Source organism: Odontomachus brunneus, unplaced genomic scaffold (genome assembly GCF_010583005.1).
Source record: "Odontomachus brunneus isolate Ranch 3 - 2012 unplaced genomic scaffold, Obru_v1 Obru_scaffold_064, whole genome shotgun sequence".
NCBI classification, from domain to species: domain Eukaryota; kingdom Metazoa; phylum Arthropoda; class Insecta; order Hymenoptera; family Formicidae; genus Odontomachus; species Odontomachus brunneus.
The window spans coordinates 1,059,572-1,077,616 of record NW_022639514.1 but is presented as its reverse complement, the minus strand read 5'-3'; the positions used below and the strand labels follow the sequence as shown (position 1 = coordinate 1,077,616).

The following is an 18,045-nucleotide window of genomic DNA, read 5'->3' as shown; positions in this document are numbered from 1 at the left end:
GTTTTATTATTTTCTTCTTTTTTCTTATTTGTGTCAAATGGATTATCCCTTTTATAAAATAGAAATGGATAAATAAAATAATTAATAAAGAACTTTGCCCATTTTCATAGAGATTTCTGGACCACCCGCGTCTCTAGTTATTCGCGTCAATCATATATAATATTGTAGATAATAATAATAGTAAGAAAATCTAAGAAAAAAAATAATTTTAGATCTTTAAACTTCCGCCGAGTAGTTCTGACATCTTAATAATATCATTTTATTCGTTCGATAGTTCATCATCAGAGCTGCTCAATACGTTTATTATTTATCTTTACACAATGTTTTCACGCTTTCAATTAACTAATGATTTTTCCTAAAAATTTCTTTTTGCATCTCAGGCACTTTCTTAATAGCGGTAACAAACAAATGTTGAAGGAAAAGATTCTATAAAAGAATATTATTGCACATGTAAGAATGATGCTCGTACTGTAGGCTGCTGTGACCATATTATATCAATAATTTGGTATCTAGGATATGCTAAATATCTTTCCAATGTTATACGAATATCTTCTGAGTATAGCAATGATATATTTGTTATGTTAAATATCTCTGATGATAAGCCATTGAATAAATAAAATAACATCATTAGGAGATGAGAACTACTTCCGGCGAAGCTTTGAGGACCTAAAACTATTTTTTCTTAAAAATACTACTATTATTATCTACAAAATTATATATAACTGATGACTGGATGCGGATGGCCCAAAATGGGCGAAGTCCTTTGAAGAGAAATTTTATTCGGATAAAGAAAAGATTTATTCAAATAATTCTCTCTCTCTCTCTCTCTCTCTCTCTCTCTCACTCCTCCTTTTCCCTTCCCTCTCTCTCTCCCTCTCTCACTCCTCCTTTTCCCCTCCCCCTCTCTCTCTCCCTCTCTCACTCCTCCTTTTCCCCTCTCTCTCCCTCTCTCTCTCTCTCTTTCTCTCTCTCTCAGCTTATTATTTAATTTATGTATTTCTTAATTTTAATTAAAATTTCTTAATTTTATTTCTTTGATTTTAATTTATACATTTGATTTATATATTTTGTTAGTTGAGTTTTTTTATATATAATTTTTTTTAAAGATTTAACATCTGCATTATAGTACATCAAGAAAGCAAAATTTACTGCTATCTTGTCTACGACTATAACAAGTAGGAAGCGCAAGTCAGTCTATTCGCAAGTGCACACGAGGCTCTAACGAGGCAAGCGCGCTAAGCGAGTGATTAGTGAAAGGATGCGATGTTTTCCTGGATTAGCGGTAATTCGCGGCCGTTCGAAACAGAAGCAAGTTCAACAATGTCGACAACAAAGCGACAGTAGTCCGTGCACCGTTGTTGTCGAGCGGGGGGACATTGAAATCATCAGAGCATGGAGTCCAGTTCAAAGACATTAGAGCCGCTACATGATGACATTTACGTATTGTATTGTTTAAAACGGCGGTTTGTAATCTTTTTGTGATTGCACACTTTCTCGCTCCTAACACGCATGTTGAAATCAAAATCTCGCCGAGAAACATGTGTGCTAGTAATTTCATATATAAATTTAATATATATTAATTACAATAGCGAATATACTTTTTAACTAAATTAATGTAAGCTTAAATAAGCGGATAATTAAAAAGCAATTAAGATGAATGATGATTAATAACAAAAGATATATAAATACTAATAACTAAGTAAATAATTTCTAATTTATTGAACAAATTATATATTAAAAACAATAATAATTAGAAATTAATTAACATGTTTTCTAGGAAAAAATTCAAAGAATTTTTAAAGTATCAAAACTTCAATTGCAATTCCCAGCGAACTAAAGTTAAAAAGGTGATTTAGTGAACGAATTTGAACGATAAAGTATAAAATTGATTGAAAAATTTTATTTCAGCATACGATAAAGATTAGAGAAGATTTATTAAATTTATTGACCGTTTACCTCGTTGCTTTCCTGGATCGTGCTCTACGATGAAAGCTGGCATAGCGGTGACCATTTGATAGTCGGCTTCGATGACATTCTGCTCGTCGTTTTGTTTCGGTCCGAGCAAGGTTTGCATCGCCGCCACATCGCCACAGCTTCTGCGGGTATACTTGCTCCTGGAGATCCTCAGTGAGACGGTGGTGCTCGGATCTGGACTGCTCTCCCGTGGCATCGAAGTTCCTGATGACTCGTCCAGGACAACAGGCGTTGACATGGATAGAGCAACATCGTCGACGCTGTGACGCCTCGATTTCGACAAACGTTTAAACATTGTCTAGCTGGAAACAGAAATGAAATTATGATGAAACTTACGGACGATTAAGTTATTGGAAAGAGAGAAAAAGAGGCAGGAAGAGGAAAGAGAAAAAAAGAAAAGAAAAAGAGAGAGAGAGAGAAAGAATTAACTTTTCTTGCGATCGGCCGTGAAGGCCGCTTGCTATTATTTATTTTTTCCCCATCAAGGTTCCCGGATTTCAGTCTCTTACGGTGACGTCGTGATTTACACAGGTGAGTTCAGAAAGAAGAAGGCAGGTAAAAACAACTTTCGTGGAATAAAATGCCGTTGCATTCTACCTTCTATCTTTATCTCGCATCTCTCTTCAGGCCTCTTCTTGTATTCTCATCACGTTATCATTCCTAATAAACGTTGTTACCATGATAACTTAATGTACGAAAATTACAGTCATTGTCGATTATGCAGAATGAGAATTTTACACATACACACACGCACACACACAAGAATGGAAAATATATTTTATATAATAAAAATGTTATATTTCAACAAAAAAAATCATGTTTTCAATATCAAATTTGTTCCTTAATTTTTTTTAATATTATAATTTTTAGTTTGTGTGTGTGTGTGTTTTTATTTTAAATTAATCTTTTGTAATCCATTTTTCTTCAATGCTAATGTTGGAAAAAATCATCTTTATTGGAATTTTTCCATTTTTAACATTATAATATTTATAATGAAGCCTCATATTAAGGTTTTTTTAAATAAACTACATTGAAATTATCAAAAAAATGTAGTTTCAATGTTCATTTTTTATACTGTTTGAAATGCGCAAAAGGTTCTCTGTTTGTAAGTGTATTGTCCATATTCCAAAAATAATAAAAAATATTGTAAAATTAGGGATTTATCTTATTGCATCTAAAAGTGATAAAAAACAATTTGATATTGATGCAGAATCTGAGTGAAAAATTTGTAGTGTAACCCCAGCAAGCATAATGATATTAAATGATGTTTTAATGACGTCATCACTTAACATCATCGAGTTACTTAGAAGTATTTTAAACCATTTTGTTATGGAAATACTATATAATGTTTTATCTTTAATAAAGGAAAAGAGATAATTAATAATGATAATTAATAATAAAAATTTTAATTTTTGAATAAATGTAGTTTGAATATCTAAAATAATGTATGCAAAATTTCATTAAAAATAAAAGTTTAAAAAGAAAAGAATAATATAAAATAAAATAATAATATATAAAAATATGTATAGCATATATGCATCACGGATATATTTACACGGAAAATAAAAATAGCGTATTTTTACTTTTCAGCTACTTCTTGCAGGGACTATACGCGCAATATACTCTTAATCGTTTATAATTCGTGAACCGTTGATGCAACGATGTCTTCGCTGAGGAAACACCAACTCCAAATTAGTCGTTGAATACTACATCGTTGAAAAATAATGTGGTAGAAGTAGAACACACACCTTGTACACACCGTTGCTAGACTACACGAGAATAGAGAAAGTCTCGTTGCGTATGCAGGAACTGCATGCTCGCGCATACATTTTTGTAGTCGTCGAATATTGCACGATTTCACATAATGCGTATGGCATGACGTACGTTCGTAATGCTCACGCTGGCGCAGCATCGTCATCGGAGGTGCACAGGCCGTATTATCACCGCGGAAGAAGTAAGATCGACCGACATTCTTGATTTCACCGCTATTGACATCCAGTGCTTTCTATCGAAGCTGTCCCACAATCGGCGGACGTCATCACGACGGATACGCATTAATCTGAGATTGCAACTTCCTCGTGTTGCAACTTCTATGTCAAGTGCACCGCTTTGTCATTTCACTTATTGTTAATTAACCGCCCGATGTTTTTTCTTCTTTTTTTTTACATCATGCTTTCCAGACAACATAATATCTAAAATCGGGACTTAAGACGTCTTAAAGACATTTATACGTAAATCATCTGAAAGATATCTTAAAGATGATCTTTAAGACGTTTTATGTCCCGATTTTAGACATTATGTTGCCTGGGTTGGAATTTTCTTGTAACAATAACATCTTGAGAATTATTAATTAGTATTAATTAAAATTAACTAGTATTAATTAAAATTAATAATATTAATTAACTATCAAAATCATACTAAAAACATTTTCAAATACGTGAATACTAAAATTTTTTTTTTAATAACAGCAGCATTACCTACTCGTAGTTCCGAGTTAATGTTTTGTCATTTAGTTACTTGAAAAATAACATTATATCAGATTAGTGTAAAATATTTGTCATTTCTCTATTAAATTTTCATGGTAAGTTATTACAGGAAGAAAATGCTCGTTAGATGTTTAAAAAAATATTGAGTCAGTATTTTTCGTATATATAAAATATCTGCTTCAATAATTATATATACAATTTCTACTTGGAGACGATCACGTTTGTCGGAAAATATTGAATCAATACAGGTTTGCCTTTCAAAGACTACACCTTCGCAATCCTCCTGTCATGTAGATGCATTAGGAGAGCTCAAGGGTATTTCCGGTGTATGTACGGGCGATTAAATTTTCAATACGATTATACGATGAAGCGGAAAGAAACCTATGCGCGTAGCTGATGACATCGGAAACTAAGAAGTGATGACTCTTCCAAAATGATGTTTCTTTTTAACCTAAATCATATATTCGTAAATAGCCAGCGCCGCCAGTAGGGGTTCAACAACCTAAACCGGAAGAAATATGAAATAACGTTAAAACAACATTAGGCACAGTATAAACTGGAGCTCGCACAAAGGATCCGAACGAATTGTGTGATTGAACTGTCCAAACAGTTAAAGGTAGAAAGGTTCCACCTTTAAGTTCAAGTGGAACCAACGAAATCAACCCATTCAAAAGCTTCAATTGTTCGGACAATTTAAATATTATTGCAAATGAAAATAAATCATTTTTCTTTGCTCCCTCTACATTGCATTATTTAATTTCATAGTCTGTATAGTTAAAACTTTTCAAGTATATCTTCAGACTGAGAAGATATGAACAATTAAAAAAAAACAGTTTTAATAAAGATAAACCATCTTCAAAAAAACTCAAAAAAGATTAATGTTATTATTTAGATTTGTCATGGAAATTGGAAATTGGATAATTCCATTACTTTCTTGAATAAAGATACAATTCGAAACTTTTATTTCTGACTTTAAATAAAGCTTCTTTTTAGCTGACTTAAAAAATAAGATTTTAATAAATAATTAAAACATACAAAATAAAAAATTTTTTGACAAAAATAAATAGTCATCAAAAATTTGAAAAGTCCTAAGAAGTATGAAATATAATTTTGACTCCATATTCTCTTATATACCTGTAATCTAATATTCTTAACGATAATCTAATATTCTACCTATAATCTAATATTCGAATTTTCTAATGATATTAGAAGTCGCCGCGAAAATCTATCTTTTTTTATTATTAATCTCCTTACAGTTATATAATTAAACATCTACCTAATTTGTTTTCTCGCACTGACTTCGTTAGAATATATTAGAATAAGATTATAGATACATGGAAATATTAAGTCAAAATTATTTCATACTTTTTAAGACTTTTGAGACTTTTGAAGACAGTTTATTATTGTTAAAAGTTTTTTATTTCATACTTTTTCATTATTTACTAAAAGTTTGTTTTTAAAGTCGGTTAAAAATAAAAGTTTGGTCTTGCCTTTTCAAGAAAATAATGTCTATTCAAAAAAGTAATAGAATCATCCATGATTTCCAGGTCATCTAGGCAAACCCAGATAATAACACCTAAGAACCATGCAGATAACACATACTGAACAAATTACAATAAGTTTCTTTTAAATATCTCTAACATTTCGAGTTATGAGAAACATAAACAAAATAACTACACAGAACAGACTGAAAATTTCCTTTTTTGGATATCGTTAAAAATCAATCTGGTACTATGAGCGAACTGTCAATCACTTGAAAATTCCAAGAGTCTCTAGTCAAACTGGTTTTCTTAGTCAGCGATATTAACGGCAAATTACGCTCCTTTCGATCCTCGTCAATAACTGAGAAACATCGATCGTCTCTTCTGCAGGATGTGTCCTATCCTTAATATAACGCGAATAGCCAACTATGTGAGAAAATCATAAAAAAGTATTTTAGTTTACCCTATATAATAGACGTCTCGTACTGACATTAACGCGTCCGTTTATTCCAGAAGGAGATAAGCTTTAGCGCGATCATCGCTACGTAGATCTGCTCGAGTGTCAAAGACGCTAGCATCGATAGGAGTTAACTCGGTAAAAGGCCGTTTAATTCAACAGACATTTTGCGACTTGTCCATGTACCACTTTGACTGCGTATGTGCGCATGTGTGCGCCAGAACGTACCATGCACTCTCTCTGATCACCAACCTACCGCTTCATTTACCCCTGTAGATATTGTGTTACGTTGTATACGGACAAACGAGTAACGAGAGGCCAAAGAAAAGGTATAGAATGTTGCACGGCATAAGGGCAACGTTAGCAGAGGGGTTTGTATTCTTTTTTTTTTCTCTTCGGAAAGGCGCGGTCTTCGATGAATATCGACTATCTTAAGGGAATGTCATACTTGAAAACTTTACTGACAAAATATTGACATTTTTCCCTAAAGTCGATTGCATAGAATTACCAATGCTTTTATCTAATGAAAGTATTAGAAAAATTAAGTGGAACATTTCTCAACGTATGGCAAAAACAATAAAAATTTTAAAAGTGACATTTTGAGCTATCAGTTAGTCTAAATATTTGCCTAATACAAAAGTTCTGCAGCTCGGGTATACAAAATGTGTGTTTACTCCGTTCAGAAAAATTTCAAAGAACATTGCCGTATCTTTACAAATAAAGGAAATTGCCCATTTTTGGCTCACAAACGGATTTTAACGAGATATATGTTCTTCGAAGAATATAAGTCTGATTCTCCAAAAAGCCAATCTTTATTCAAATCTGAACAGCGTGACCGAAGTTAAAGGGCACCATATACCAGGTGTAGAAGTATGAAACCGGAATTCCCCTATAAATGGTGCCAGCGTTCAGTTTAGTGACCGTAAGACCGCTACTGCCGCGCTATTATATTCTCCTAACAGCTGACGAATATTGTCAACAAACATAACCCCAACTTTCATTCTCTAGTATATTTTTGTATAACCTTAAACATGTCACGTTTCGAGCCTACTAACTATGATTTGCGGACAGCATTGATTTTCTGTTATCATTTAAAGAAAACTGCTGCAGAATCACATCGAATGCTTGTCGAAGCTTACGGTGAATATGCTCTTGGTAAATCTCAGTGTTTCGAGTGGTTTAAAAAATTCAAAAGTGGTGATTTTGACGTGAGGAACGAAGAACTATGAACTATGAACTATGAACTATGAACTGCTGAAACCTGGTCAAACCGTCAATACTAATCGCTACCAACAACAAATGATCGATTTAAATCGAACATTGACTAAAAAACGACCAGAATATGCAAAAAGGCAACACAATGTCATTTTGCTCCATGATAATGCCCCATCACATACAGCAAAACGGGTCAAGGAAACGATCGAGTCGTTCAGTTGGGAATTACTACCGCATGCGGCTTATTCTCCAGACTTGGCTCCGTCCGATTATCACCTGTTCGCATCGCTAGGACACGCTCTCGCTAACCAACGCTTCGATTCGTATGAAAATGTGGAAAAATGGCTAGATAACTGGTTCGCTTCAAAAGATGAAAAGTTTTTTTGGCACGGCATTCATAAACTGCCAGAGAGGTGGGAAAAATGTGTTCAAAACAGTGGAAATTATTTTGAATAAAGTATTATTTATCACTTTCGAACAACAGACGTCTTATTTGTATAAAAAAATTCCGGTTTCATACTTCTACACCTGGTATAAGATATCAGGTAACTCACGGAGGAGCCGCGGTGTACAGGTAGATTAGATCAAACTGAACACAAAATTCGTTTACTATTTTGCGAATAACCACGCAAAATTTTGAGTTATTAATCCAAGAAAATTTATGAACGATCACGCGCCATACGGTAGAAATGATGGCGACGTTTGCTCTGTATGCTTGTACATTAGAATTTATTTGAAGGTCAAACTGAACAAGAAAGTCCTCTACCGTTTTCCAAATGCTACGTAGATTATCAATTAAAAAAGATTGGTGCAGTATCGCGCCCAACTGTATACGAAACTTCTTTAATTAATAACTAAATATGTACGTAATAATTTGGAAAATGGTAGAGAGAGGACTTTTTTGTTCAGTTTGATCTAATACAAGCATATAGCGGCAGACGTTGCTATCACAGTTCATCTACCGTATGACACGTAATTATTCTTTATGAAACTTCTTAGATTAATAACTTAAAATTTTATGTAGTTGTTCGCAAAATGATAGAAGAATTTTTAGTTCAGTTTGATTTAATTTACCTCTGTGAGTTACCAGATACCCTGTATTGAGTTGATGTGTTTGACGTTGCAAATGACAGGAATCCGTTTAACTAACTAATATGATTAAAATAGAATGCAAATAAAATAAAAAGATGCTTCAACTCCAAAAATAATGAAATAAGCGCGTGAGAAGCAAAATATATGAAAGAATGTAACTATAGTATAGCGATATTTTTATACAACGGAATTGAGTGATATTGAAATATTTTTGGACAAAGATTAGTCTGGAGTCTAAAAATAAAAATATATGACTCTAATCTCAATATATATGTGAGCTTTAGGGTCTATATATAGGTCTATATATAGGTCTATATATAATATCCAAAAAGTATAAGATCGAAAAATGCGTATTTTCCAAAAAAGCTTTTTTTCAAAAGCAGCCAAAATCAATTCTAAAATAATAAAACTAAATGAATAAAATAAATTAGAAAGTATATGACATATAAGAAAAAATAATCGTATTCGATCTCGTTAAAATAATCAACCAATGTCCAACATTAAATGCCGATATCTTAGGACAGAAACTTGATTGCCATGAATTTGGTACATTGAACTTCTCTCGGAATACGTTTTCATTTTATATTTGTTTTATTCAATTCTGTTTGTAGACCAAAAACATTCTCTATTTTGGGCAATCTCCTTAGAAATTTAAAATATACGAAAAGTTTGCAGAAAGATTTCTGCATATGTATATGGTTATGTTTTCTGCTAAATATGGTAAAACAATGCAGCACACATTTATATAAGATCTATATGTATAAAAATAAAACAAAATATGATATGTACACGATAGTGTAATCGTGTTAGTGATTGTCGTTAGTGTAATCACATTAGTGTCTCTACGTCATACTTGAAAATTCCACTGAGAAAATATTGACAGTCTTTTGCAAAATTGACATCATATTTGATATAGACGATTTAATAGATAGCACAAAATTACAAAAGCTTTTACATAATTAAAATACGTGCAAAAATGAATTGTAACATTCTACTTAAAAAATTCTGTAAAGAATGATACAGAGAAAAGATACTGAGAAAAAATATTTAAAAATTAACAAATATTCCTTAGGTAGGTACTTTTAACATATTTACTTAGACCAAAATTCTTTTCATTTAAACCGAATATTGTTTATTCGATTTAAATAAATAATATTCGGTTTAAATGAAGAGAATTTTTATTTAAGTAAATATGATAAAAGTATCTACCTAAGGAATATTTGTTAATTTTTAGATATTTTTTCTCAGTATTTTTTCTCTGTATCATTCTTTACCGAATTTTTTAAGTAGAATGTTACAATTCATTTTTTCACGTATTTTAATTATATAAAAGTTTTTGAAAGCTTATAAAAAATAGTAATCTGATTTTTACTAAAAAATTCTAACTTTTCGCGGTCCGGAAAAATAGTAATTTAAAAGATATTAAAAAAATTTTAGTTCAGGCGATAGCCACATTTATAAAGAACAAAATAAAAGCAAATTCGTTTATTTCCATTGACGGTTTTCATGAAAATTGGAACTAGTCGTTAATTCAGAATTTCGCAATTGTTAAATTGTCCTCCGTAAATCTTGGCCACCATATTGGATCCGCCATATTGAAATGTAACATTATCATCATAGATTTAAAATTAGCGATTGAAGAAACGCTGCAACATTAGATTTAATGAGCATTGAACCTACAATATAAATCTCAGTTAACAATATCATTATTTTTTACTATTTCGTAGCATTTAGTCGCCATATTAGATCTAACTATTTTAAAATTTGATATGCAGATTACAAATTCATTATCAGCGACTAAAAAAAAATTTTAATACTAGATTTCATGAAAATAGCAACCGATTTAGTACGCTTTAACTAGTGATTTCACTATTTATAGTTCGTTTTCCTCAGATTTTGACTGCCGTATTGGGTTCATCATATTGGTTTTTTAAAAAAGCCAGAATGTAAACAAAAGTACATATATATAGCTATAAAATAAACCCAAAAAGAAATTTTTTGGTTGCCCCAATTTTTGGATAAGGAGGTGTCAAATTTGACAAAGAATGCACCACACACACACACACACACACACACACACACACACACACACACACACGAGGATAGGGTGAAAAGTCCCGGGCCTGAATAAGAAAACAAAATTTTTTTGGATTGATTTTCATTTATTTCTCAATATAATTTCCGTTTAGCGTGATACACTTTTCCCAACGATGTTCTAAAGCGGTTATGCCAGACTGATAGGTCGATTTGTCAAGGTCCTCAAAGTAGCCATTTACAGCGTCGCTAACTTCATTGTCTTTTGCAAATCTTTTCCCATCGAGCAATTTTTTAAGGTTGGGAAAGAAATAGAAGTCGGTTGCGGCTAAATCTGGCGAGTATAGTGGGTGGGCAAGCAATTCAAACTTTAATTTATTGATTTCAGCTTAATCACGGCACGAATTTCCACTTTTTCCATTTTTACAAACAATGCTTGAGGCGTTTACTTTGGAGAGCTATCAAATCAACTAAACAATTTATTGATTTGAATCTTTGAATATAAGCATATGAAATCATGCAACACTATTAAAATATTTAACATAACAGAGCTGTCTATATGTGAAGCCCGGAACTTTTTACCCTCTATATATACGGAGAAAAATAATTTGCTGACCAAGCAAATTTTTTGCTAGTCTAGCAAAATCTTTTCGTTATTATATAGACAGCAAAAAGATTTGCTAAGAGTACTAATCACTATTTGCTGGATATAATTTGCTGAATCTACAAATTATTTTGTTGTAAGAACAAATTAGTTCTTGTCCAATTAGCAAATTGTTTTTGCTACATTTACAATATAAGTTTGTTATATGAGCAAAACGCGTTTGCAGCATTAAATAGATGTTTTTGCTGAAGGAACAATTTGAACTATATGAATAAATTAAATTTGCTATTATAGCAATACATAATTGCTAAATAAACAATATAGTTTTGCTATATGAGCGATATAACTTTTTGCTATATTACCTAGACAGCACAAAAAATTTAGAAAATATTTTAGAAATATAGATATATTAAATTTTCTATAAATACTCTAACGTCCGGATATGTCGGGTATGGAAAACATTATAATAAATATAAATGTAAAAAGATATTTATGAAGAATATTTATCATAAAAATAAAAACATGATTTCATTTAAATAAATGAAATGTGTTTTGATTATTTATAGAAAATAATCTTCATAAATATTTTTTAAATATTTATCATAATATTTCTTATATCTTAATTTCCCGAACATTAAATATTTAATATACCCATATTTTTAAAATACTTTTTTAAATATTGTGTACTGTCAGAGTCAAAGCAACTTCGCTTTGTGAGAAAACTAACTTTATAGAATTATTCGGAAAACAAATAAGCATTAATAAATTGAAGAAAAATCGATCAAGACAATCAAGAAGATTAAACAAATAATATGTGGAGTTATATAATACCTTTATTTTCGAATGTTATCAACAATAACATAGTTAACTTAATCTAAATAAAATATAATTGTTATAATGAGAAAAATATATATACATATATATCGATATACATGTATTATTACATATCAAATATTATATCGTAATACAGTAGAAGTAATGAAGTAGGTGATAAGATTTTGATTTTAAGTTATCTCCTTTTAATTCTATGTATAATTTATTATGTTTGGATATCAAACAATTTATCAATAATGAATCATCTTTTGTTAATGTTTTCGATAGAATGATGTCTAGAATTCTTTTTAACAGGATATATAAATATCAAAATTTATTATTTTCTAGAATCATATCTGCTATATGAAGTCCAAAAAACTTAACAAAGCACAAGATTTCAGAAGCTGTCATTTTTTTATCTTTTTTTCAAATTATCCTATAGATATTTATGGAGGTCTGTTTGATGAATCTATAAGTTCAAAATCAAACATGGCTAAATGAAAATTTAATATATCCAGAGAAAAAGATGGTACGTTATTTTGAAAATGATTAAGAATGAGCAGAATATCATAACAATACACTCTTAATATATCGTGCATCATATCTACAGCAAAATTAGATATAATGTGAAACGAATTGATTTTATTACAAACACATGGTTCTTTTATCCAATAGATAGGAAAGTTATTCATCATTATATCTCTTTCTCATTATCATCTTTCGATCGTGAAAGTGTTTTATTCTGTTCGCAACTAATTTCTGTTTTGCGTTTTGTACATTTGCAAAATCTACAGGGATAATTGCAATTAAAAATCCAGAAATATCATGTAAACCGAGATTATCACCTAGAAGGAGAGCCAGACTAAAAAATACTTTTTTACATCCTTCTTTTTGTGAAGTATTTATTATTATCCCCTCACTTTCTAAAAATTGTAATTCTTTGATCAAAGACTGAAATACAAAACCATTAAAATTGCCAAACCATTTTCTATCTTCGCTATGAATAGCAAATTAACATAATTTTTAGGACAAATAAATACTCAACAAATTTTTTCTATCCTGGCAACGAGACTATTTTTGCTCTGATAACAAATAATTTATAAAATTAGTTTCGTCAACTAAATTTTTTTGCTGTCACTATGAATATGCAGTAGCAATGACGATTTTGCTAAAAGAGCAAAATTATTTTTCTCCGTATATATATATACAAATTTTATTAAAATACCATATAACTTTATCTTACAACTTTATTATTTCTATCTGAAATTCCAATTTCTCACATTTCAGCTAAAAAATAATTTCATATAAAATAATTTCGTATAAAAATAATTAATTTCTTTCGTTTTGTATCGTAATTTATTTTTAATTATTAAATATTGAACTAAATACAACATATAAGCCTTCCTATGTGATTTTATCATTTTTTACCAAAAATACAATTCAGTTATATGAATTTTTCTTATTTAATTTTATCAAATCTTTTAAGTAAGACATTGCTTAGACATTGTAAACAACACAAATTTTCCAAATTTACATTTCAAGCTCTCAGTTGACATAAATATTGATGCGCAAAGTTTTGCAACTTGTACATGCCGAATGAGCTTCGCTCAGGAAAATTTTAAAGAACATTATCGTATCTTTACAACTAAATTTAGAGACTTGGAAATATAAGAAAAGCTTGCGCAAAAATTTCTATATATACATGTTATATTTTCAGCTAAATATGATAAAACAAAGCAACACGCATTTATACAAAATCTATAGACAAGAAATACGAAAAGGGTAGCTTGATCATGTTAGTACTTTTTATCTGACATAACGTTTTGAGACCGCTTTTACATTATCAACATTTTTTAAATTTGTTATCTTCTTTGGCATCTTTTTAACTCGAACACTTCTTTCACCGATACGATTCTTACACTGATAAAATGAAAAAGCGACGAAGATTGTTTATTGTTCTAATATAAGCATGATGGTGAATCGTTACGAGCAGATTGCTGTTTTATTATCACGTCTATAATACGAAAGTCTCGCAATGGCCGATACGGACCGAGACTTGCAAGCGTAAAGGTATCATAGAACCTCCTTTCCCAATAAATTTTCTCAACTGGACTGAAGCTTAATTGGCGAGATATTTAATGTCGAAGAAGAGCGAATAATGATCTCTGGTAGAATCTGCACCAGAGAGCAAGAGCGTAAGAGAAAGGGAGAGAGAAATTTATAACTTCAAAGTTATCGTGGCATCTGCGATTGGAAAGTTATTCCAAGGTTTACGAACACCTGGCACATATCCATGCAAAAAGTGTTTATAACATCGACTAGAAAAAAAATTTTATGTTGTACTAATCGTAAAGTTTCGTACTTACATTAGCTGACATTCGTTCCAGAAGGAGATAAATTATGTCGCAATCATCGCTACGTAGATCTGCTCGAGTGTCAAAGACGCTTTCACCGATAAATTTATTAGTTTATTTTTGTTAAAAATGTTTTCTTTAAATTGTTCGTCAAACAAATTCTTTGGCATCCCAAAGCCAACATTTTTTCTGACATGCCAAAATTTATCTTTTCAGTCTGAAGATATGCTTGAATAGTTCCAACTATGCGATCGGTGAAGTTAAATGATGCAATATAGAAGAAGCAAGCAAGAATTCTTTATTTCCGCTTGCGACAATATTTAAATTGATTGAACAATTGAAGCTTCTAAATGGATTGATTTCGTTGGTTTCACTTTGGAACTCATATGAAAATATAATTATGTACGAACGCGCATGCGTATATAAATTTTAAGATTATGGTTATTAAATCTATTAATTTATAGCTGACTAGTACGCACTTGCGCTGTATCTGTAAAAAAGTTAAATAAATTTAAATTTTCTAAGCATAATTTTAATTATCTCCGAAAGTGTTTTGCAATTTACACGATGTGTCAAATTATTCAATGGAATGTCGTTCCCGGATCACGAATTATAGATCGTCTGAAGTAGACTCAGAGGAGCGTTAAGCGTGAAGTATTTACGACGAAAGATAAGGGTATATTTCGCGTCATTATCACCGTCCACGCACACATACAAACACACGCGCGCGCGCGCACACACACACACACACACACATGGGCGAATATCTTCCGTCTCTTCAGCCTGCGCTTTTTACGACGCATCTGGATGCGCTCAGCGTAACGTCAGTGCGTGCGGTGCACCGCGGTGGATATAATCGTATAAGGTAGAGGGTAGACGACGCCTTAGATGGTTTCAAATACAGCGGCAGCGGCAGCAAGCCAGACTCACTTGGTGAGTGCAACTTGGTCCGTCTAGGCAAAAACTAGGATAGGCCTAGATGGCTCTTCGTAGCTCGGTCAAGATGCCCAACGACGGCATGGAGAAAAACGCAACGGCGATCACGTGGCGTAGAGAAAGAGAGAAGAAGACGAGGTATCTGTCTCTACGTGCACGACGTACGCGTGTATGCACGTACACGTGCATAGTGTGACGAGTGCTCGAATCTCTGTCTTGAGAGTTTCCAAACAGTTTGTATTCTACGAAGATTTCGTGCCGCTTCGGATATTATTTAAAACCGAAAGTTTTGCAGAGATTCAAATCTTGATTCGAATGTTTTACTAAAATAAATAGATGTGTGTATACAATATCTTTACAAAAAAAAATATTATCTCATCTTTAGCGGAATTCTTGGATTCTTAGGAATTTTACTTTTAATGTATACGATAGAGGATTCTTCTAAAATCAGAAAGAAAATGTTCTAAGCACAACTCATATATATAAGCACAGAAAATTAAAAAAGAATTCAGTCGTATGTCACCAATTCTAAGTTCATTTTCAGAGGCAAAAAGAATTCTTCAGAGTTGAGTGAAAAGAATTCTTTTTGCATCTAAAAATGAACTCAGAATTGGTAACATACGACTGAATTCTTTTTTTTAATTCTCTGTGCTACCTAGGAATATTCTTAAAGTTAGAGAAATTTACTTATAGTAAAAATTTTACTTTCGCATCTCTCATATTGCGCGTAGGAAAGTATTCTGTTTGTAAACATTCCTTTTGATTCAAAAAGAAAAACCTTAGTGTGTGTGTGTGTGTGTGTGTGTGTGTGTGTGTGTGTGTGTGTGTGTATATATATATATATATATATATATATATATATATATAAATGCATATAAGTTACAACGTGGTGATAATTGGTCATATTGATTTTTAAGACTTCCGATATATTCCAGATTCCTAAAATGTTCAAGACCATCGGGCTTATAAAAACTTCTGGTTTCGAACAATATTAGAAAAAAACTCGAGACTCTCGTCACCTGTCTAAGGTGATTCGATGTGCTTGAGCCCATCACTAGACGCGCGTATACGCACGCACGACGTACGCGTCACTGAAGAAAGAAGCTGGAGAGGAGAGAAGCACGCGAAAGACAGAGAGAGACGCGGCTAAACCTTGGAAGGAGAGACGCGGGAGAAGCAAATACTGCCGGGATAGGTATATTCAGCGTAGTCGACCGGACAGTGCACTGAACTTGGCAAGAAATCCAAGGTTGCACGGCTTAATGATCTAGTTTCTTCGACGAAGATATGATTCACCATTATGCATTCACTCGTCGTGCCGTACGTCCGTTCCCGCAACGCGCGTATACGATACCATCCGGGACCTTTCGCGATACGCCCGCGTGAAAATCCGCATTTCGTATTTCGCCATGTGAGATGTAAGCTGATAATCACGCGATATGACTTCCATTTTATTTTTTGTTTTTTTTTGTTTTCTTATATAGAATTATATATAATAACTTAGTTTCATTTACGTAAGTCAACTATATGTCTCATTATTTTGTACATCAGGATAGTAAGCTAAGAGTTATGCTGAAAAAAAACGAACATTCACAAAACATATCATAATTACGCAAACATATCTGTTGCATATAGTTGTATCATTCCACGAGACAGCGACCACCTGCGATATAACGCGTTTCAACGATATAACGCGCGTATGTATGTTGGATTAAACTGATGACATCACGAGTCTATTTTCAACTAATTTTTTGTTATCGTATTTTCCTGATTTTACGTAACAACAGCCGTGTCTATACAAATTTCCAAGTGCGAGGGCGAAATGTCCGTTACGTAAAATGTCACTGTATGTTGCTTTATAGACTAAATCAAAAGGTCTCCAATTAAAAATTCCACATTAGTCTCATAAACAGTTTTGAAATCTTTAAGTGTGAGTTTATTTCAATTTTTGTCGACTTAGTATTAGATTGGTATGACGGATTTTTCGTGTTTGTCAAATAAAGTAGGAACCGATATTATCCAATTTTGAAGGACTAATCCTTTAATGGAGACATGAAAATTTGAAACATAAAAAGACGTGTATCAAGTGCAAGTTATATTCCAAATTGTTTATGCAAATATTAAATAAATTAATATTTTTTATTTGTTAATTATTATTTATTGTTGCACATATCTTCAAATATATTAAAAGTTTGAAGCTCAATTTTTGTTTTCTCAATAATTGAAATAAATCGTACATTTCTTACAAGCTGTTGAATAATTTAAAAAGTTTTATGATTTATTATAACAAATTTTATTTTACATAGTGTAATTTACCAGAGGAAGACTTCAAAAAAATAAAAATTTATGGTTACGTATCTTTATATATGTTATAGTTATAATTTTATAAATTCTTTTCTTAAATTATGGTAAAGTTTTATTTTAAAATTTATATTAAAACCGTTTTAATAGGTTGTCTTACAAACATATGATATTATAATAAATAACATTTTAGTATATAAATTGAAATTTTTAAATTTCATAGATATTTTAAGAATTTTACAAAAAGACATCTTTTATATATATATATATATATATATATATATATATATATATATAT

The 18,045-nt window shown here is 31.5% G+C and overlaps 1 protein-coding gene and 1 long non-coding RNA gene across 3 annotated transcripts in view; one reads left to right on the top strand and one right to left on the bottom strand.

Moving 5' to 3' along the window:
• The window catches only part of LOC116846434, a 50,933-nt gene that overhangs the window by 8,008 nt on the left and 24,880 nt on the right, over positions 1-18,045 (bottom strand). The window contains exon 2 of the mRNA XM_032820235.1: positions 1,957-2,276. Within this exon, the coding sequence (XP_032676126.1) occupies positions 1,957-2,269 (313 nt within the window). The 5' untranslated portion in view covers positions 2,270-2,276. The remainder of the gene's footprint in view (positions 1-1,956; positions 2,277-18,045) is intronic.
• Positions 15,315-18,045, top strand: part of LOC116846436 — a 6,122-nt gene continuing 3,391 nt past the window's right edge. The window contains exons 1-2 of one of the 2 annotated variants that reach the window (XR_004378491.1): positions 15,315-15,584; positions 16,382-16,641. This is a non-coding gene — a long non-coding RNA (uncharacterized LOC116846436). Of the gene's footprint in view, positions 15,585-16,381; positions 17,194-18,045 lie in introns of those variants that run through there. The other variant, XR_004378490.1, reaches the window with a different exon arrangement.